Here is a 21,023-nt window from a genome sequence, read left to right as displayed (position 1 = left end):
GAATGCTGTTACGCATATCTCCAGACGGCTTCTGCATACCTCCAGATGCTCCATGTCTGCTCGCCGTTCCTGCGCGGTTGCTTGCGCCTGCCCTCCTACCATCAGGCCGGCCAAATTCGGCTTAGTGTCGCCAGCCTATCACCCGTGGACGTCTCCGCATCACGTGCATAGTTCGCCCTCCAAGACTTGACGTTCACGCCGCTCCCGCCGCATCCACCTCCACCACCTTCATCGCAACTCTCTGCATTGCGCAGCCAGTCTTTTCCAGCACACCTCCAGTCGCCAAGCTATGAGTCGCGGCGGAAAGCTCGCCCCGGAAGTCAACCGGTATGTTGCGCAGCCTTTGTCTGCCGCCTGCCGCGGCCACCTCACACGACCTCCGCTGACCTATTTTCACGCAGTGCTCTGTTCGTCAAGAATTTGAGCTTCAACGTGACCCCAGAGGATCTCTTCGACCTCTTCGGCAAGTTCGGCCCTGTGCGGTATGCATGCGCCTCCGACCGTGCTTTGAGTCCGCAAAGCTAACGACAGCAGTCAAATCCGCCAAGGTATCGCCAATAACACAAAGGGCACCGCGTTCGTCGTCTACGAGGATGTCATGGATGCAAAATCCGCCTGCGACAAGCTAAACGGCTTCAACTTCCAAAATCGATATCTCGTTGGTCCGTTCTCACATCCCATCTCTGCGCTCTCACTGCTCACCTTGGTTACAGTATTATATCACCAGCCAGAGAAAATGATAAAAGCAGCGAACGACCTCGCAGAGCGCCAGGAGAACTTAGAAAAGCTGAAAAAGCAACACGGTATCGATTAGCATGAGGCGAGGCCCACAGGACTGGTGACTGCACGAGAACAAAGCAATATCAATACTCGTGTGGGCCTCAATACCGTACATTTAAACCGAACGCCGACCAAGACGCGCACTTCGATGACGAGCTCGGCATTGACGGAGAAGCCGCAGATTCCAATAGTGGCCAAGGGATGCCGCAACTGCGACTGGCGCGACGCCAGACTGTCTGCGAAGTGGCTGTGGAATCGTTTACATGGGTTGGCGTTAAAGAGATGATGATTTTATGAACGGCAAGGATTGCTGCTATGGGAGGAATGCTTTGGCTTTAGCGGCGAGGATTCGGCTTGGGCCGTCATCCGATATTAGGGCCAGTTGGCAGGTTTACCAACTTCTCCTGTCAGCATGAATAGCCTCAAGTCCTTAACACGACTTCAAGCACCAATTGACGCATCCCATTTATGCTAGATTGCTGCCCTATGTTTTTCCAGAGACGAAACTGTGACGGAAACGATCATTCTGACTGTGAATGGAACAGTCTGCTCAGGACGCTAGCTCTTTATGCGACTTGTCAATCAAGCTCACAGCTCGTGATCCGAGCAACACTCCGCACAATACTGCGTCAGAAACTGGGAACTCGTTGTCGTCAAGGTTACTTAGAATTTAAGACTTTTGGCGTAGGTTTGTTCAAGTCAGTAGTGCTGCCACCAACAGAATGCCACGATAAGTCAATATCCGCCTAACCACCTAAGAACTCTTTTCACCCAACCCGGGCCCCCGATCTCTCCACCTGCAGGATCCATGTAAGACCACGCAGTCACGTCTTCGTCCTCCGCAGCTGTGGTCTTTGCTGTCGCGGCAATTGCCAGTTCGTTCGCATCGCTGGAGGTCATCAGAGGTGTTTCAGAAGCTGGAAGATTGAGACTCTGAATACTCATGCAGCCATCTAGGCTCTCGTGAACATGAGTCGTTGGCAGCGATGGCAGCATCGTCATGGTAGGTTCAGGGCCTGGGGGAACAAAGTGCGTCATCGTGTGCAAACATGTTGTGCTCGGGTTGCGGGGAACGTCGCCTTGGATATCACTGGGATCAAGTGAGCGTGTCGAATTTATCGCTAATAGCGAGGGATGCGTCGCGGTGAGGGTTGCCGATAAAAGCCCTGGAACTGTGGGTGAGAAGATAGTGTCGCATTTGGCGCTTGGAGCGGGTATTGTGTTCTTGGTTGTAGCGGTTGTAGTCATGCCCTTAATGATTGTTTGTGTTATGGTGAGGATAACGGTTGTCGTAGAGGCTCCTTCGAATCCTATAGGAAGCATGGTCGACAAGAATAACAGGTTTTGTGTTAGGGTGCGAGAAAGATGCTTGGTTCGCATACTGTATTATTCTCAGATTTATACTGCAGGTCACCTTACTTGCAGGTCTGCGAAAGTTCAATTCTGCAATATTTATACACTTGCTGATTTCGAAAGATGTGATGTGGCAAGTCATCTTCGACCGTAACGTAGATTAGTGAACCTCAACAGTGCTGCAAATTGAAATATATTGCAGTATAACACACTTGATCTACTTCGTTTAGCGTAGCCATGTGATGTTGAAGAATATTGTTACACAACAAGAAACGGAATAGTTTACTTTATCGCACCATCAAAATTCATCAGTAAGGAAGCCTATAATACCCCAATTGCATTGCTTGACCGTATACTCAAGATTCCGGGTTGCTGAGCTTTTGCGGCCATGTCCAAGCTTCAAGGTCCTCGGGATCTAGACCCTCGTGATACGCATAGTTCTTCGCTTTGATCTGCTTATCCATCAACGCCTCCCGTGCCAATCCACCTTTGTTGCCAAGGCCTTGAACATGGTCAATGGCATCGATTGCCAGACTGAACCGATCGATCCCGTTTCGGATAGCCAGCTCAAGTGGAGTATCTATGTTGCCCTTTTCCCTGTAGCCACGTACGTGCAAATTATGCTGGCCCTTTCGACGGTAGGTCATGCGATGGATGATGCCCGGATATGAATGGAAATTGAAGATGATCGGCTTGTCGTCTGTGAAGATGGCTTTGAATTCGTGGTCCTTCAAACCATGCGGGTGTTCGTCTGGCGATATGAGCTTGAACAAGTCGACAACGTTGACGAAGCGGATCTTCAACCCGGGAAGGTGTTCACGAAGGAGAGCAGTGGCGGCAAGAGCTTCAGCAGTAACGACATCACCGCACGAAGCCATAACAATATCAGGGTCTTCGCCCTGGTCATTGCTCGCCCATGGCCAGATGCCAACACCTTTAGTGCAATGAGCGATCGCCTGCTCCTTGGTGCAGAACTGGAGGTGTTCCTGTTTATCGGCCACAATCACCTACAATACCAGTCAGAATCAGAATGTTCACTTCGTACATGAGCGTGCCGTACGTTGACATAGTTCGAGCTGCGAAAGCAGTGGTCCATAGTGGAAAGCAGGCAATTCGCATCTGGAGGAAGGTAGATGCGTACGACCTCTGGACTTTTGTTAGCCACTACGTCCAGGAAACCTGGATCTTGATGCGTAAAGCCATTGTGATCCTGACGCCAAACTGTTGCCGTGAGAAGGATGTTCAGCGACGGGACTTTTACTCTCCAGTCGACTTCAAGGCATTTCTCGAGCCATTTACAGTGTTGGTTTACCATGGAGTCGATGATGTGAATGAAAGGCTCGTACGAGTTGAGCAGGCCGTGTCGACCGGATAGGACGTATCCCTCGAGCCAACCCTATGTTTGTTAGACTATCGAAACGTGCAGTGCCGGAGCCTGACTATACCTCAACCGTGTGCTCTGAAAGCATCTCCATGACCCGTCCGCTGAAGGCAAGATTGCCTCCGTCTTGATCCTCTTCAAAATAAGCTCCGAGCCAAACTTTCTTGCCGCCCTAGTGATACTATTAGCATACTACAGTATGTAGGTTGACCTCGCGTACCTCGTAAATAGCGCTAAGCTTATTAGATTCGGTCTCATCCGGACCAAACACACGGAACTGATCCTGGTTTCTCTCGACAACATCTCTCAAGAATTTTGCGAAATTTCCCATGCTCCCAAATTTGGAGGTAGCATGCTTCTCCACTTCGACACAGTAGTCGCGCCAGTCAGGCAAGTTGAGTTTACGGCGGAGCACACCACCATTGGTTATTGGATTGGCGCTCATCCTGCGGGTGCCAGTGGGAGCGAGCTCCCTCAGATCAGGTCTGAGCTTTCCATCCTGACCAAATAGCTTCTCTGGCCGATAGCTCCGCATCCACTTTTCTAGCTTCTGCAAACTGGCTTTGTTCTTCAGGACATCGGTGATGGGAACTTGATGGGACCGCCAGAAGCCTTCCAAGAAATGGTCCCCTAGCTTGCGCGGTCCGGTCCAACCTTTCGGGGTTCGCAACACGATCATCGGCCACATCGGCCTAAAAGCCTTGCCGGAATCCCGGGCCTTCTTCTGATATGACCTGATCTCGGTGATGCACTTCTCCAGGGTGGTGGCCATGGCCTGGTGCATCGTGGGCAGATCGCTCCCTTCAACAAAGTAAGGAGTCCAGCCGTATCCGATAAAGAGTGCCTCGAGTTCTGTGTGGCTTATGCGAGACAAGACAGTGGGATTGTTGATCTTGTATCCGTTCAAATGCAATACTGGAATGACTGCTCCATCGGTAATAGGATTTAGGAATTTTGTCGAATGCCAACTGGTTGCAAGCGGACCGGTTTCAGATTCACCATCGCCCACCATCGTGAGAGTGATGAGATCAGGGTGATCAAACACCGTGCCGAAAGCGTGTGATATCGAGTATCCGAGTTCTCCACCCTCATGCAAGCTTCCTGGTGTCTCTGGCGTTGCATGCGACCCAATGCCACCAGGAAACGAGAACTGTTTGAAGAATCGCCTCATACCATCGAGATCCTCACTCTTGTCCGGATATACTTCAGAGTACGTGCCCTCAAGGTAGGAATTCGAAAGAACGGCTGGTGCACCATGGCCAGGACCAGAAATGAAGATCGCGTTCAGATCGTACTTCTTAATCAGGCGGTTCATGTGAATGTACGTGAAGCTTTGCCCAGCATCCGAGCCCCTAAATTCGAAAGTACAGAGTCAGTGGATGCCCTGAATGAATGCGGTGATGGGAATTCGTTTGCATGTCAGCTGAGCTGAGGGAAAGATCCACATCTACGACTTAGTAGACGAAAAGCAGATCTCGCTTCTGCTCGACGGAAAGAACACATTCGGGGACTTGCCAGTGACCCAGGAGACGTCTTTTCAAGTGGTCGATAGTAAGGGGCTCGCGAAGCAACGGGTTCTGCCTCAAATAGATCATTCCCAGACACAGATATAGGGTCGCATGGAAATACTCGGTGAGCTTGTTGACCTCGTCCTCGCTGAGCGGATTGTCGTTCACAGTCGCCCTCGCTTCGCCAAACGGCGACAGACTCGTCTTGTCGAGCTGTTCGCCCGTTTTGCCAACGTCGGAAGCCATCATTAAAGTTGGTTGGATCCAATGTCTGAAGCTTAGGCGCCACTGGCAGCTTTTGAAGAAGGATCCGTGGCGATGATGTAGTTAGTGATCGGAACTCGGCGGAACGAGTGGTGGAGGTTTCCGAGCCTACAGAAACAAGGAAATAAGGCTAGTTGGTTAAGCGGATACAGCACCAGGAGCCGCATACACTTTCGATTTCTTTCAATGGCAGAGGCACAGGATTCCGACGCGGCACGATCGTGGACAACTCCTCGGTGGTGGCCGCGACAGCTCTCCTGACGCTCGCTTACATTGCAGCTTCACCATTACTGTTGACCGGATGGAAAGGCGTATTGATTTCGTCATCGCGTGCAGACGCATGTGCGCTTGAGAGATCAATGGCCGCATGAGGTGGAGTGATGCAAGTCTAGTCTCACCCCACATGGCTCCCAATTAAGCCTAGCGCATTCGCGATGCCCGATCTTGCAGTGTGCCTCCGCAGACCGAACATAGCATCTACACAGTACATTTGCTGCCCATTTGCAACTTCGTGTCAGCTACACAGAACGAAGTTCGTTGTCACTTGGGAGAACAGCTTGCCACGTCTCACTTGGCCCAATGCCGTTCAAGAAGGGGTTATTGTTTGAGTCGTTGCACCGTAAACTGCGATTTTGCATATCATTGTTTTAGGGTAGTATCCTAATACGTCCAGGGGCACCCAAATAACATAGGCTTCAGCATCACACTGATGTATAGTTATCAGCAGGTATGACGGCGACCTAGCAAAACATCGTGTCCAAGATCCCGTCCGGTTCCGTACAGTAGAGCTGAAGCTCGCCTAATCAATCTCATCGTCAAGTCGTGAGCGTGGCGAAAGCAGCCTTTTAGATCTTCAGATGATGCTCGTATGAGATGGACTGAACATTCGGGAATTTCTCCATCATCCTAGCCCAATCATCTCCCGTGCCGATGTCGAGCTCCTCCCGATAGAAAACGTCCTTGAACTCGGAGACCTTGATAGGTCCTGCAAAGACGAGGTGTTCGCAATAGTGTCCAACGAACTCGAGAGCATCAAGGACATGGTCGGCGTGCGTGCTATTGATGTCCTCATTGACGATCAGTCGTATGAAGAGGCCAACGTCTGCAACAGGTGTAGATCCTTTCCAAAGGACGGATAGACGGCGGATGTTCTTCAGTGTTAACGGAAGATGCTGATGGCCGTTGTAGAGGATGGTAGTAGCGGCCAGTTTGCTATTGAGATCCGGCTTCCCAGCGACGGTTGCATGGCGGAACTTTGGGCTGCGCGTACGAGAGTCCAGGTCGAAATTGAAGAAAGGCTGAAAGGGTGGCTTAGGGGGCTGCCCAAAGCAGCTGGACTATCAGAGGCTGTCAAATCATGAGGTTCTGTATTCACTTACCCATTGCGCAACAAGCTATCGTCCTCGGCGCCTGGGATCATGGACCGCTTCGCTTTGAGACCTGGGATGTCAATTGGTGAAGACTCGAGCTGGTCAACATTCTCCTTCATTCCGACGCCCTTTGTCTTCTCCATGGATTTGGCATACGTGAGCTCTTCCTGGCCGGGCTTGAGGTCTTCTCCGAAGTCAGTCTGCATTGCGCGATTGGCGCCGAGATCGTTCGCTGGTGCAGTTAGTATAGTCATCGAATGTTCAATAAGCGACGACCAAACGACGGATGAGGACCGAGCGAAGAATTCAGGGTGCTCGAAGATATTTATCATTGGAAACTCAAGATCTGCTTCACCGACGTACCTACCGTGGCTCAACTTCCTAGGTGACGGAGAGAGCTTGCGGATTTGGCGGACAAACAGCATTGCACTATTATCCAAGTGAGGGATAGCAGCGATAAGCAGTCCAAACGTCGCTTGGTTGCAATGCTGAAGTGCGCGTTGTGGAGTTGTTCTCCCAGTATTGTACCTTTCTGCATTGCTGACCTAGGTCTACAGACATTCGAGATAGAAAAGGCGTTGTAGAGGTGCTGCCGAACTTTCACAACCGAGCCGGATCTGGTATCATGGTTCAAGACCATCGGCTCCTTGTTCATAGTGTCTTGCCATCGGCTGTGGCCATGACGGTCGACAGTGAATGCACATTTCTTCCAACAGGGCGGCTTAACTTGGCTGAGTTTGGCCGCCACACAGGTCAGCCGTAAGAGTAACGGTGAAGGAAGGCTGGCATTGCAATTGAGCAAGAACAGAGGAAGACGAAACGCAGCATTAGGGTGCATGTAAACAGTCGGAGCGGCGCTACTTTTCCCCGAAAGAAGGCGCAACATGCCTGCCTCAGCCAAGCCGCTGAACGACCACGTGCGTCATCCCCTGGATTTGCAGCTACCCCTCGCACCGATCGGAGGAAGCGGCTGTGTCTCAACAGCCTTGGATTCTGAATCAAGCGTTGTACTTTTGTGCACTGTGCATCGTGCTGAATGCTTTCAATAGATTATGCCGCTGTGAGGCAACTCATCATACCCCCTAAATCGTCGTGGAGGCCCGGATAGCGTCCCAATTGCTCCACGCCCTTTTCTAACCATTGGCGGGGTAGCTCGTTATTTAGCATCACCACAACGTCTTTGTCAGCCCGTCGTCCAATATCTTCCTTTCTTTGCGCAAAAGCAACTGTAAAACTCCGCGGACAGAAGCAAATGTATGCATGTCTTTCTTGTCGTCCTCTTGCTGATTTTGTAAACGCTCCAGCAACTGCATGAGCCTGTCCCGTGTTGGTTTCAATCGCTGACTACATCATAGATAGACTAGCAAAACCTGAATCGTCTTCCCCTCGGTCGCGCACATTCATCGTTTCAAGGCATAGCCACGCCATCTGGATTTGTTTTGGAAACAATCGAAAGGAGAAACAATCATAATGCCGGCCGGTGCACGACGAACGCCCTCGCGGAAGGGTACGGTTGCCTCCTTCCTCCTGCCCTGCGCTCTCTCACTCGAGTGGACTGAGCCTTCGTAACCTCAGCAAACCCCACAAACAAGCAACGGAACATCAGGAATAACGTGTGTGCTAGGTTCCATGGCCGATGTGCCAAAGGATCTGCTGGATCAAATCAACAAGCTCGAGGATCTTTTCATCGTAGACACCCAGAAGCTCAAGGAAGTAACCGATCAGTTCGTGTCCGAGCTGCGACGAGGTCTTGGCCAGGACGATGCCACAATCGTACGTTCCTGTGCTCAACCATACGCTTTCCGCACTGACAGTATCGTGAACAGCCCATGAACCCGACTTGGTGCATGGCCTTTCCCGACGGCAACGAAACCGGCACTTTCCTCGCCCTCGATATGGGTGGAACCAACCTACGTGTCTGCGAAGTTACCCTCACCGAAGAGAAGGGCGAATTTGACATCATACAATCCAAATACCGCATGCCCGAAGAGCTGAAGACGGGCACGGCAGACGAGCTATGGGGCTATGTCGCGGATTGCCTGCAGCAATTCATCGAATATCACCATGGCGACGAAAAGATCGAGCAGTTGCCGCTCGGTTTTACGTTCTCCTACCCTGCAACGCAGAACCACATTGATCACGGTATCCTGCAGCGCTGGACGAAGGGTTTTGATATTGATGGCGTAGAGGGGAAGGATGTCGTTCCGCCTTTCGAAGCTGCTCTCGCCGAACGTGGGTTACCCATCAAGCTCACTGCACTTGTCAACGATACCACGGGCACCATGATCGCTTCCGCGTACACGGACCCCCTTATGCGCATTGGCTGCATCTTCGGCACCGGTTGTAATGCCGCCTATATGGAAGACTGTGGCTCCATTCCCAAGCTTGCGCACATGAACCTTGATCCCTCCCTTCCAATGGCCATCAACTGCGAATACGGCGCCTTCGACAACGAGCACAAGGTTCTTCCTCGTACCCCCTATGACATCATTATCGACAAGGAATCTCCCAGACCTGGTCAACAAGCCTTTGAGAAGATGATCGCCGGTCTCTACCTTGGTGAGATTTTCCGTCTTGTTTTGCTCGACTTGCATCAAAGCCAGGAGTGCGAGGTGTTTGCGGGTCAGGATATCAACAAGCTTAAGAAAGCGTATTCACTCGATGCTGGATTCCTGTCAGCCATTGAGGAGGATCCCTTTGAGAACTTGAGCGAGACACAGGACCTGATGCAGAACAAATTGTCCATTTCGTGCACAAAGCCTGAACTCGAACTCCTTCGCCGTCTGGCCGAGCTGATTGGAACCCGTGCCGCGCGCCTATCCGCCTGCGGTGTTGCTGCCATCTGTAAGCACAAGGGTTGGGAGACGTGTCACGTTGGCGCCGACGGCTCAGTCTTCAATAAGTACCCGCACTTCAAGATACGCGGAGCGCAGGCTTTGAAGGAGATCCTGGACTGGCCGGAGAATAAGGGCAAGGGCAAGGGTGATCCGGTTGAGATTTTACCTGCTGAGGACGGTAGCGGTGTGGGTGCGGCATTGATTGCAGCACTGACCTTGAAGCGGGTGCAGCAAGGCCAGAACGCTGGTATCAGGGATCCGGAGGCTATGAAGAAGGCTGCGGAGCTGGCCAGCAAGGCTAAGCCGTTGAAATGATAGAATGTTGTAGTTTTATTTAGCTCCATGTATAGCCACATCGACTCGACCACTCGCCATCGCAGCAAGAAAGGCGATCCTTCACAGAGACCGTTCTACTGTGTACTATGCTGAAGCGGTGGAGTTCGGTCTGCTGCCGTCACAGCCTATTTCAGTGCTTGGGTTTGTGAGGACGTTGCCATTGCGTGATACAAAAGCGTGATATGCTGCTTTGAGACCTTGCGTCTCGTGCCTGCAGTGTGGATAGTCAGTAGATGGGGCTACACCAATGCTGCTAAGGTCACTGCAGGTCGTGTGTTGTAACGGTCTTGAGCGGATAGGATGCCGTTAGGGGTAAGCGTAACATGTTTTCGCTGTCGGTACCGTTGCACCACACTGCAGTGGGTCCAGTCACTCGTACCACGTCTGACTCCAGCACTTGCACCCAATACCTACGACGAGCACTACAAAACTCCCTTCGCCACCCAGATCCGGTTTCAATTGTGTGAATCGCCATGTCTGCGCCAAATTCCTCCGCTGGCAACACGTTCGAGGATCTCAGCGGAGTAGCGACAGCCGCCTTCAGCAACCCCTACGATGCCTTGATCTCGGCTTCAGAGGATGACCCTGTATGTAAACTTCTTTCATAAGGTTGAGTTCATGTTGGTAATCTATCAGATCCAAATGCAAGCCCGCTACACTACACACAGGAACACGAGGAACAGTCAGCAGAAAGCCAAGATGCTCGACAAGGAATTTTCTGGACCTGACATTGACCCCATTCTACTGAGGCTGAGCGATGTCACTGTAGAGCCAGGCTATGTTGACCCAAGACACTGTCTGGTGTTCTGGGGACGTCCAAGCGACAAGGTCAAAAACCTGATCAGCCGTGTTCAGCAGGAATTGCTTGCAGTAGCTCCAAGTAAGTTTATGCCGCACTTAATGGAAGAGAGCCTGGCCACTGTGACACTTTCTCTGCTGGTTTCATCTGTTGCAGACAAATAGAACCATGCCGAATCTGGGCAAGAGCACCATGTATACATACGTAGGTCAGCATGGAAGGCAGCAGTGAGTGTGACGAAACGTGGACCGGTCTCCCTTCTCATATACCATGCTCTTTGAGCCTAACGCCTTCTAGATCTCTGGGTCATGCCCCAGGATTGCCTACATATCACTGCCTTGGAAGTTACTCACTCAAAGAAGGCTGAGGAGATTCAGCAGATCGTCGATTCCGTAGGAGACAAGATTCCCGCCATTACTAACTTCACCTTCCATCATCGAGCTCGATTGATCAAACCCATGATCGGATTTGACGCATCAGCGCTAGCGCTGAGCTTCGTGCCTGCAGCAGGGGAACCGTCGGCGTTGGGAAGGACGAAACAAGATGACAAGTATACATATCATCATCTACGGCGTGACTTGTACACTCTCTGTCAGGAAATTGGAGTCGCTGTCGATTCGAGATACGTTGTGCCTGTGAGTCGATCATGGTGCATTCTGCTGGAAAACACAAACTGATTTGTTTCTTTGGTACAGTCCAGCCATCTAACCATTGGGCGCTTCATCAAGTCGAGCGATTTCAACGACGGAAAGGGAACCTATGACCCACAGAAGATGCAAGCATTCATCGAAAAAGTTGAGGAGATCAACGCATGGCTCGAACAGGAGTTCTGGCCGGAGCACAATGGTGGTAAAGTGCTGCCCGGAGCAGATTGGATAGTGGGAGAGGAGCAGGGCCTCAATTGCCGTGAGTCATTAATAAAGACGTGAAAGACACCGGAACATTTGCTGACTGTTCGTCATCATGACAGGCATGGGTACGCTCTGGTAAGCTGAAATTCGCGGTCAATATCGTTGCTGGTGATATCAAGCATAGCGCTGACTGACTCTTTTCCACAGGTATGGCGGGGGCGATTCTCTTCATCAAGGCAAGGGCTTCTAATGGCCTCAAGGACTGTCGTGATACACTGAATACACTTGCGACATTATAGCTACAGCGAGATACATAGATTGTAACGAAGACAACATAGAGTTGATGTTTTTACCAAGCCCTGGAGTGATGACACGCTTGTCGCTGGAATATACACCAAGAGGTTGGGTGAAATGTGCGGTCCTGTGTCCTGCGCAATGCTTATGAGTAAAAGGCATCCAGGGGTACAAAACAAGAATAGAGTATAGCTGTTTAGTCTGCCATGTGGTCATTTGCGTGCGGCAGGGATGGCTGGCGGAGTTGCGTGGCGGGGCAAGAAGGGTCCAAGCTTCCCCGCGTACTGCTGCTGAGCCTCAAGCCCATGAATGAAACCGACTTGATACAATACCTCGAGTGATTAACTTGATCATACCTCCTAAGCCCGGAAGATCGCGCACTGTTCGCTTGCAATACGTGTCTTGAGCTGACCTGGGGAACTTTCTACTCGATATCGCCGCCTACACGGTCCGCTCTAGGCAATCACCCTCGCCCACGCTCTTACGATACGTGGCCATCGCAGCTCCTGGATATATGTAGTGTTGCCGCGACACACCTAACCTACTCTTCCAAGACACTCATCATGTTTAACCGGGACAGACTACCTGGCCTTCCGGGCAGCTCACCGCGTCCTCCACAGCGCAACGACGGCTACGGGCGACCACCGCAACAACAACAGCCTCCGCCACAGAGGTCACCGGGATACGACTCAATGATGGGCGGATACGATCAGCCGCCACCTCCAGGTTACCCTGCCCAAGGCGGCCAACAGCGCATGCCGGTGCGCGAGCCCCAACAGTCTGGACGAGCGCTCCAACTGCGTCCCATCAAAAGCCCTGGGGGCAACGCTTATGCTTTTGGCAATTTGTATGGGCGCGCCAGTTCTTATACGGTGTACTGTCGCTGACCGAACCATAGGGTAGCCGTGTCCCCGCAGGACTTCCCACCCTCGCGCGATGGGTCTGACATCTACATCAAAGTGAACCGCGACTACGTTCTCTCGGCGAGACCTACTGAAGGCTGCCGCCCCGGCGAGATTGGCCTAACGGATGCACAACGTACGTGGGCTGGCATCTCGCTTGGTCCTCAGGATGTTGTTACGGTCGAACACTACGATGCTTTTAGCCAGGGCGGGCAGTCATACCTTGGGAATCTAGAGGTCGAGGTTGGCTTTGCTACAAGGAAGACCACAGAGGCACAATATGACCAGGAGGAGCTTGGAGCTATCCTCAAGAAGGTATGTTGAAACAGGGCATGTTGCTTGCAACGCTTAACTGAAATATTGTAGAACTTCGAGAACCAAGTTCTTGCGCCCGGACAGCAATTACTTATGGATGTCAAGAGTATCGTTCTACGAATGTCTATACGGACCGTCCAACTCGTCGATCTCTCAATGGAAAAGGCAGAATCTGCATCCGGAGCTACTTTGACAGACCCTGGTGCTCGCGGAATTCTGACGCGTCACACTCAAGTGGATTTCTTCAAAGATGCACGCACCGACATCAAAATCAAGGCCTCCAGCCGGCGTCCTGCTGCCAATTCCATCATTCAGCCAGGGTTCAAGTTCGAGGACATGGGTATCGGTGGATTGGACAACGAGTTCAGCGCTATCTTCCGGAGAGCTTTCGCTTCGCGTATCTTCCCCCCTGGTCTTGTTGAGAGGCTCGGTATACAGCACGTCCGTGGTATTCTTCTCTACGGTCCTCCAGGAACTGGTAAAACACTCATAGCTCGGCAAATTGGTAAGATGTTGAACGCTAGGGAGCCAAAAGTCATCAACGGTCCTGAAGTGCTCAACAAATACGTCGGTCAATCTGAAGAGAATATCCGGAAGATGTTCGCCGACGCCGAGAAAGAGTATAAAGAAAAGGGTGATGAAAGTGGCCTGCATATCATCATCTTCGACGAGCTAGATGCCGTCTGCAAGCAGAGAGGTTCTGGCACCGGTGGCACTGGCGTTGGTGACAGCGTTGTGAACCAGCTGCTTTCGAAGCTCGATGGTGTTGATCAGCTGAACAATATCTTGCTCATCGGTATGACCAACCGAATGGACATGATCGACGAAGCTCTTCTTCGTCCTGGCCGTCTCGAAGTTCATATGGAGATTTCGCTCCCAGATGAAGCTGGTCGTGCACAGATCCTCAAGATACATACTACCAAGATGCGCAACAACAATGTAATCGAGAGTGACGTCAACGTTGAGGAATTGGCGAAACTCACGAAGAACTTTTCGGGTGCGGAAATCAACGGTCTGGTAAAGGCAGCCTCGTCATATGCGTTCAGTCGACACATTAAGGTCGGCACAATGGCGTCCATTAACCCGGACGTGGAAAATATGAAGGTCAATCGCGAAGACTTCCTACACGGTCTCGAAGAAGTGAAGCCTTTGTTTGGTGCTGCAGAGGAGGAGCTTGGGCAGCGGGTTCGCGGCGGAATCATCCACTTCTCCCCATTCATCAATGAGATACTGGACGAGGCTCGGCTTTTCATCAACCAAGTCAGGAAAGGATCGACTCCTGTACTCTCCGTTGCCCTGCATGGGCCTCCCGGGAGTGGTAAAACGGCCCTTGCGGCGAAAATGGCCATGGACTCCGAGTTCCCGTTCATCAAGCTTGTGTCACCAGAAGACATGGTTGGGTTTAGCGAGATGCAGAAGGTACAGCAGCTTGACAAGACGTTTCGAGATGCATACAAGAGTGCCCTGAGCATCATCGTGATTGACAACATTGAGCTGCTCGTTGATTGGGTGCCTATTGGACCTCGATTTAGTAACAGTGTGTTGGTTGCGCTCAAGGTCCTGCTCGCGAAACAACCACCAAAGGTGAGTTTCGACACTGTCCTGTGTTCTCTGGTGTAACACAACCTATTGCCAATCCCGCGCTAATGAAATGCAGGACCGCCGCCTGTTGATCTTCGCGACGACCACGGAACGTTCAGTGCTCACTCAGCTGGATTTATTCAGCCGTTTCGATGCAGACATTGCGGTACCCAACGTCAACTCGCAACCCGAGCTTGCGCAGGTGTTGCAACAGTCAGGCGCCTTTTCGGAACGTGACCAACAACGAGCCATTGGCGAGATCCAAGAGATTACGGGTAGCACCGACGTGGGCGTGGGCATCAAAAAGGTGTTGACGGCCATTGAGACGGCGAAGGAAGACCAGGACGTTCCTGGCCGCTTCGCCAGGGTCATGTCGAGTGCGATCTCAGCCAACAGGAGCTCGTTCACCTGAAGATAGTATCGGAATGTCGGCGCTTTTGTAAAGTATAGAGTTTTGGCGTAAGACGTAGAGTCACAGAGGTAGGTAGCGCGGTCTTCAACACGTAGAACCTAAAGATGTGCCCACCAGTCACTCGTGTATTGCGCTTGGTGGAGTGATGAATTAGAGCACCGAGGATTGCGGTGCAAAGAGTCTGATTGATGTTGACGGTCTGTGGGTCCGGCGCATAGTTTGTGCGTGGTAAACTCAACATCTGACAGTCGCCGATGCGCAGGTCTGCTTCGGGTTCTCTGAGCCCTGAGCCCGCGCAGTTGCCGTGTACCACCATGGTCCAGCTGGTCTCGATGCGGGTTGCATGCACTCATGACAGCGGTGCCACCCGTTGAGCGTCGGGGCGATTGGTCTGGCACCGATGGATATGCAAACTTACCGCGACGCTCGGTCACTGTCTCTGTGTTCTGGTAGCCGGGACGCCTGCGGAGAAGAAGGCCTCGATGGCAGAGGGGAGCGTCAGGGGTCGCCTACGTGCGGCTTGCAGCAACGGTCACATGAAGCGCGATGTGCCCTCACCGCCACCACGCGGCGCTGGTGCAGACGCTGGGGGTTGCGATTGGCATGGTGGTGTCGTGCGAGGACAGAAGGTGAGAAGGTAGGGCATCAAGCACCCCGGCGAAACGCAGCCAATGCGGCGAGGATGACGCACCGAGAGTGGGCCGGCCCGATGGCGAGCCCTCTCTCGACTGCACTCGTCCTGACCCCAAACGAGCCACGACAACACTCGTCGCCGGGATGCTGTCCTCGTCCGCGCCGCCGCCTCTGCGCCTGCGCGCCCGTTCTGCGAACACATTGCACCGTTGTCCCCGGGCTGCTGCCTGCAGCGCCTAGCCGACCGTCATGATCCTCCGCATGCCCTTCCAGATTGCATGCTTCAAGGCGTTGGCGTTTTGTCGAGCCAGCGCATACCTTTGACAGCACTTAGCATGTCCGTCAGTCATACTACCCATGCACCTACAGACGCCTACAGCATCCGCTCTCGCTGCTTTTGCCCCCAGCCCGGCCTCCGCGTCTGCTGCGCTTACCATGCCTTGCTGCCTTTAGCCCTGCGTCGTTGCCGGCTGTCAACTGCACTGCTCTGGATATCCCACCTCTCTTCAATTGCACGCAGCACACGCTCCACCTTGCCTCTCTGCAGTTACGGGCTGTATAGCTGCTCCGCTAGCAGTCTGCCATTGGTCAATGGCACTGCGCCGGCCAGTCCATCCCGTCCAGGCATCGTGGATCGGCTGCGGTATGCAGCTTAGGGGGCTATCTACCAGAACCAGCTCCAATGACGCCCTTTAGCTTCGGATCCAGCGGAAAGCAGTTTCAGTGGACGTAGGACTATGCAGTCCCATCACAGGCCGCGCGGGGTGACAAGTCCGAGTCGGCAGATTGGGGTCAAAGCCATGCCCCTAGTGACATGATGCTTGCCGTCACGTTGCCCTCAAAGGTATAAAAGGAGGCCATGATGTGGGCTGAAGGCTTTTGATTCTAAGACTCTTTCCTCTCAATTGTCCAAGGACCAGGCTTACTTACTTCTTCCATCCCCAGCATCACAGCACACGGTCATCCACTTCTGTCACTGGTCCTTCATCCAACCTTGACAATACTTCATCAAGCAAACTTCTTCAACCTTGGCTTACCGTCCATTCCTCTCCTGTGTTACACCCCACCAACAAGCAAACATGTCTGCCGCACACGCTTATTACCCTTCCTATCCTTCTGGGCCCATGCCCATCAACATGCCCCAGAAGGGAGGCTACTACTACCCTCACCCCCAACATGCTTATGGTCGCGTATCGGCGTCACCACCAGAAGCTCCTGCGAGCGTCACCACGTCTGGAGTCCCGTCTTACGAGCCATCGGCAACCTCAAGCAGCTACGCTGGTAGTGCGAGTGACTATGACTCCAGCGGAACGACGACAGGCGTGGATCTGATGGAATATATGGGCGATCGACTCAATGGCTCATTCAACCCAACGCCCCTGGATCGCAGTCTAGCGAGGCAAGCGCAAACGTGAGATGCCTTTTTCTCGAGTCTTCAGCGTCCATTTTCCGTGTACCAGAAGCAAAAGCTGACGGCGAGCAGATCAGGCGAGCTCAACGCCAAACACCGAGAACTGCTGGAGCTACAGGCTATGGCTCAACGGCGACTAGCTGGCGCACGGGTGAACTTTGCAGATGGCATGAGAGCCGCAAAGGACGTGCAAAAGGACCTGCAGTGGACGCAAAAGCGTGTTGAGTGAGTTCAGTGCGGCACTTGCGCTGGAGGAAGAATTAACACTAGTAGTGCTTTGAACAACCGCGCAGCTCGCAAATACCCCGAACAGTACAAAACAGCTCAACGCCGATATCCCGCTCCTGTTGACTACTAGGCATCTGCGCCTAAAGCCGGCTTCATCGAACCGGCGCCTTGTGGATGATACACGATAACTTTCGGTTTACTCAACTCGTCGATTTCCCTCACAAACCAGCGGGCGGCATTCTTATTTCACGTTCACGATTCCTCATACCCGGTATTACTATATCAGCAACTTTTCTAGGCGCATCCTTTCCCTATCTTGTCCTTCTCGGTCACGTTTTTCTGAATTCTCTTCGTCCCAGCAAACGCAACCTCCCACCTACGTCTGTCGGAGCAAGACACTTCTCGCCGCTTTAGCGACCAACCTGGCGCGCTTGCCTTTTCCCGCTTTTTCCTGTCGGTTCGCGCACGGCGGATCGGCCCGCTGCAAGGTGCTCATGCACGAGGTGACGGACCAGGCGCTCACGCTCACCACCCCACCGTGTGGCTCGTTCTGCTCGCTCGTCTTGCTTGGGATTGGACCCCGGAGAGCTGTGATTTGCTGGGTCTGAGCGGATAGCGCGGGTAAGTCGGATGGGTGGTGTGTGCCTGGTGCCGGGGCTTTTGCGCGGTTGCACCCTCCGAAATGGGTGTGCCAGCCGTTGAAAGGAGGCTGTGTGGCTGGTGCGATGACGCGGGATCTTGTTCTTGATGTAGGCCTTGAACCAGGGCCATTGTTGATGTGTAACGGTCTACATAACGGTCAACTCACGACGCTCTTATAGCCTTCTAACACGCCCTGTTGATGTAATGAAACCTATGCTTGATCGAGGTAGCCCCTGCACATATTTGCATATTTTCCATTGTACAGTCTGAGGAAGAGGTCGTGGTTTTCGTGACGTGTTTGACATCAACTTCTGTGCTGTTGGCTGAAGGATGTGTACGTACCTTTCGAGGGCTGTGGTCTTGTCGCCTGACCCGATCGATTGATCCATGTATCCGCGTAGTGGCTAATCTGCCTACACCAGGGCTTTTCAACGTGGGTCCATTGACGTCAAGAACCACAACGGCGGGAGCGACATGTTTTACATCGAGACTTAGACATCCGATCATGGCTTGACGCCAGATCAAGCCCTCTTCGCTCACATGCTACATATGTTTGAGAGCTGGTCGGTAAGAACACATTTACTGTCAAGTCCGCTGATGGCGCAGATGCGCTTCGCGTGTTGAAACAGGTATGTGCTGTTTTATTGTGGCCTTTGGAGCACAGTTCAGGCAATTTGAACGATTGAAGAGCCTTAGTGGAATTAGGGCAAAAGAAGCGAGTTGGGAAACATGACATAGGGGAAGGGAAGTGTTGAGGAAGCAGATGTAGTGACCGACGCGATGCGCTGTGAAAGGGGGTATGAAGTCGAAAAGATTGCTGAACAGGATCCCACATTAGAGGACGCTGGAGGACACCTGCAGTTGCTGCGGATCCATGTAGTGGAAAGGTATCTTGCAGCGCCAATCCCTTTAATTTAAGCTATGGTGACTTGCTCGTACACGTGCATTAGAACCTGTTCCCTCCTGATAGGCCTATGCCAGCGCAGATCGAAGGCCTGAATGTCGTATTTGGCAACCATGCAACACCCTCCACACAGACATCGAAATCAGCGAGGATCGAGCATCGCACCACCCTCCGAACTACAGTCCGTCTCCAATTGACAGCCTTTCCGATGTGAATCAGCTTCCCGCTGCCGATATGACACGATATCTGGTGTAACAGAGGTACAGACCGGCATTGCGGCCCAAGTGCAACATTTTGACAGCCGATGCGAGGATCGCGAGGTCGTTAAGCTTGGAAGATCTGCACGTAGGAGCGTTTTCAAGGACGTAGGGGCGGAGTTGAACGTGCGGGGTGTGCCGAAGACAGGGTCAAGGGGTTTGCGTGTTCCGTTCGTAGCACCGTGGCGGCGGACGGTCGGAAGGATCATCTGTGTGGAACTTGGGGCATGGGCAAAACATTATGTTGCACGGGGTGATAAGGTGTTCGCTGCATTGCTCAGCTAGATCTGACTTTCGCATGGCTGTATGCATGCTCACTATGAGACATGGACGAAGATACAGATGCAAGAGTACTGTGAATCGATGCCTTTCACTGAAAATGTACCCTTCAAGCTATCCGGCTCGTTGAGGACGTGCGTCCGTGTGCTGCAGGGCTTCATAAGCACGTAATGGTTTGGAGATAGAATTGGAGGATTCCCTGTTGAACGGATTGAATGTCGACACTGGTTTGGAAAGCCGTCTGTAAAGCATGAAATACTTCATTTGCTTCTTAGTGGCGTCTCCCAGGGATCCTCAACAAAGCTTGGAAGGAAATAAGCTTTGTCTCCATTCTCGTCCGGCACACCGTTCCGGAGAGCGATCAACTCGGCCTGAGTGATTGCCGGACCGCCAAAGGACACCATCCACGAGGCGTTAGAGCTGTCTTGCGGTGGCGGTCCGGCAGCACGGTCTTCTCCTGTTGCGGCAGGCCGTTCTGGAAGATCCTGACCCCTCGACAAGAACGCCGCAAGGCCGCTGGCTGCAGGCTGCTTTGGATTCTGCTTGTACTGGGGTCTGACCGATGCCTGAAGTGACTCAGTTGCGGGGTTGCTACTCGCATGGATGACCGCTCCTTGTGAATTGTCTGCCTTGGCCTCTGATCTTACACCTAATCGTGTTGTATTGGCTCCGCTCGCATCGGCTTTCGCCTTGGGGGAATTCGTCTGGTCGTACTTCCGCTTCTTGGTACCGCCGAAGGACGAGAAGCCCATAGCGGCTGCGACGTCATCGTCTTCCATGCCATCCATTTTATCCATACTGGTCGTGTCGTAGTTGAGGTAGCTGGGTGCGAATTGTGTCGGGTCCTCGAAGGCACACCGATGGTATCGATAAGGCGAAAGCGGTGACCAATCAGCGTGCGGCAGCGGCGACTTCAATTTCAAAATGAGCTCGTGAGTAGACAACATGCTGGACTGATACGAGGTTGTGTCTAAGAAGTATGACAATGATCGTTTACTATGTCAGGAGTGATGTAGACTTAAGCTCTACGATTGAGATGTTATCGCAGCCAGGACCCGCAAAGGTCACTTCATGGCTGAACTTGAATCATCAATGAACGCGTTATGTACAGTGCTTGGATGGTAGACGTTGTCTGCACTTGATGAAGCAATTAGTGAAACGCCTTCTACAAACTAGATCAATATACAGACAAGGTCTGCACATAGCACGAAAGTAGTGACAGACCATATCCGCAGACTCGCCCTACATGTGACCTGATCAACAATGCGAGTCCTTCAGACCCGACGTACGGCTGCTCAATCCATGGAATAACATGAATCGAGGTTCGACGTTGACGTTGTCAGCTGTGCGAAGATTCGAGGTGTCGCGTAGGATGATCTGCAGAATGACGCGCCCTCCGCGCCTTGGCGGTGCGCCCATCGCGACTGCCTCTACAGCTTCCACCCTGGTGAATCCGTTGCTTTACAGCATGCGCGAAGTCTTCCGATAGACACACCCTCTCTTCGCACCGCAACCATGAGCGAGTCTCCGCAACGCCCGGCGAGGCCGCGGCGCTTGCGAAATGTAAGTGCAAGCCCTCTAAAGCTTTTCATTCGAAGCTCACAACAAGCCACAGCTGAGAGCGGCTACCATGATCCAAGCCAGTACGGGCGAGCGCATCAAGAAGACATTCACTCTCCGCAGACC

General features: G+C 52.6%; 8 protein-coding genes across 8 annotated transcripts; 5 read left to right on the top strand and 3 right to left on the bottom strand.

The window, feature by feature from the left end:
• Positions 1 to 289: 289 nt before the first annotated feature.
• N0V89_010953 (uncharacterized protein) lies at positions 290 to 814 on the top strand (the record flags this gene model as incomplete). Its single annotated transcript, XM_056219692.1, has 4 exons — positions 290 to 327; positions 402 to 482; positions 535 to 662; positions 714 to 814. 4 exons carry the CDS (start codon positions 290 to 292, stop codon positions 812 to 814), a joined length of 348 nt encoding a protein of 115 aa, XP_056066819.1.
• Positions 815 to 2,489: 1,675 nt separating this feature from the next.
• N0V89_010952 (uncharacterized protein) lies at positions 2,490 to 5,271 on the bottom strand (the record flags this gene model as incomplete). The annotated part of the gene is made up of 5 exons (XM_056219691.1): positions 2,490 to 3,140; positions 3,194 to 3,529; positions 3,579 to 3,686; positions 3,735 to 4,866; positions 5,030 to 5,271. 5 exons carry the CDS (start codon positions 5,269 to 5,271, stop codon positions 2,490 to 2,492), a joined length of 2,469 nt encoding a protein of 822 aa, XP_056066818.1.
• An 860-nt stretch (positions 5,272 to 6,131) lies between these two features.
• Positions 6,132 to 6,910, bottom strand: N0V89_010951 (uncharacterized protein; the record flags this gene model as incomplete). Its single annotated transcript, XM_056219690.1, has 2 exons — positions 6,132 to 6,618; positions 6,666 to 6,910. 2 exons carry the CDS (start codon positions 6,908 to 6,910, stop codon positions 6,132 to 6,134), a joined length of 732 nt encoding a protein of 243 aa, XP_056066817.1.
• A 1,216-nt stretch (positions 6,911 to 8,126) lies between these two features.
• Positions 8,127 to 9,808, top strand: hxk1 (hexokinase; the record flags this gene model as incomplete). Its single annotated transcript, XM_056219689.1, has 3 exons — positions 8,127 to 8,163; positions 8,281 to 8,429; positions 8,483 to 9,808. 3 exons carry the CDS (start codon positions 8,127 to 8,129, stop codon positions 9,806 to 9,808), a joined length of 1,512 nt encoding a protein of 503 aa, XP_056066816.1.
• Positions 9,809 to 10,302: 494 nt separating this feature from the next.
• Positions 10,303 to 11,729, top strand: N0V89_010949 (uncharacterized protein; the record flags this gene model as incomplete). Its single annotated transcript, XM_056219688.1, has 6 exons — positions 10,303 to 10,416; positions 10,466 to 10,709; positions 10,926 to 11,263; positions 11,324 to 11,553; positions 11,599 to 11,604; positions 11,687 to 11,729. The coding sequence occupies 6 exons, from the start codon at positions 10,303 to 10,305 to the stop codon at positions 11,727 to 11,729; spliced, it is 975 nt and encodes a 324-aa protein (XP_056066815.1).
• A 607-nt stretch (positions 11,730 to 12,336) lies between these two features.
• On the top strand, positions 12,337 to 14,983 carry SEC18 (transport between ER and Golgi ATPase protein; the record flags this gene model as incomplete). Its single annotated transcript, XM_056219687.1, has 4 exons — positions 12,337 to 12,620; positions 12,672 to 12,990; positions 13,042 to 14,574; positions 14,648 to 14,983. The coding sequence occupies 4 exons, from the start codon at positions 12,337 to 12,339 to the stop codon at positions 14,981 to 14,983; spliced, it is 2,472 nt and encodes an 823-aa protein (XP_056066814.1).
• A 1,712-nt stretch (positions 14,984 to 16,695) lies between these two features.
• On the top strand, positions 16,696 to 17,385 carry N0V89_010947 (uncharacterized protein; the record flags this gene model as incomplete). The annotated part of the gene is made up of 3 exons (XM_056219686.1): positions 16,696 to 17,027; positions 17,100 to 17,252; positions 17,301 to 17,385. The coding sequence occupies 3 exons, from the start codon at positions 16,696 to 16,698 to the stop codon at positions 17,383 to 17,385; spliced, it is 570 nt and encodes a 189-aa protein (XP_056066813.1).
• A 2,212-nt stretch (positions 17,386 to 19,597) lies between these two features.
• Positions 19,598 to 20,284, bottom strand: N0V89_010946 (uncharacterized protein; the record flags this gene model as incomplete). The annotated part of the gene is made up of 1 exon (XM_056219685.1): positions 19,598 to 20,284. One exon carries the CDS (start codon positions 20,282 to 20,284, stop codon positions 19,598 to 19,600), a length of 687 nt encoding a protein of 228 aa, XP_056066812.1.
• Between the last annotated feature and the right edge of the window lie 739 nt (positions 20,285 to 21,023).

Source organism: Didymosphaeria variabile, assembly GCF_027946475.1.
Source record: "Didymosphaeria variabile strain IMI 356815 chromosome Unknown scaffold_8, whole genome shotgun sequence".
Taxonomy (NCBI): Eukaryota; Fungi; Ascomycota; class Dothideomycetes; order Pleosporales; family Didymosphaeriaceae; genus Didymosphaeria; species Didymosphaeria variabile.
This window is presented reverse-complemented; position numbering and strand designations above follow the sequence as displayed.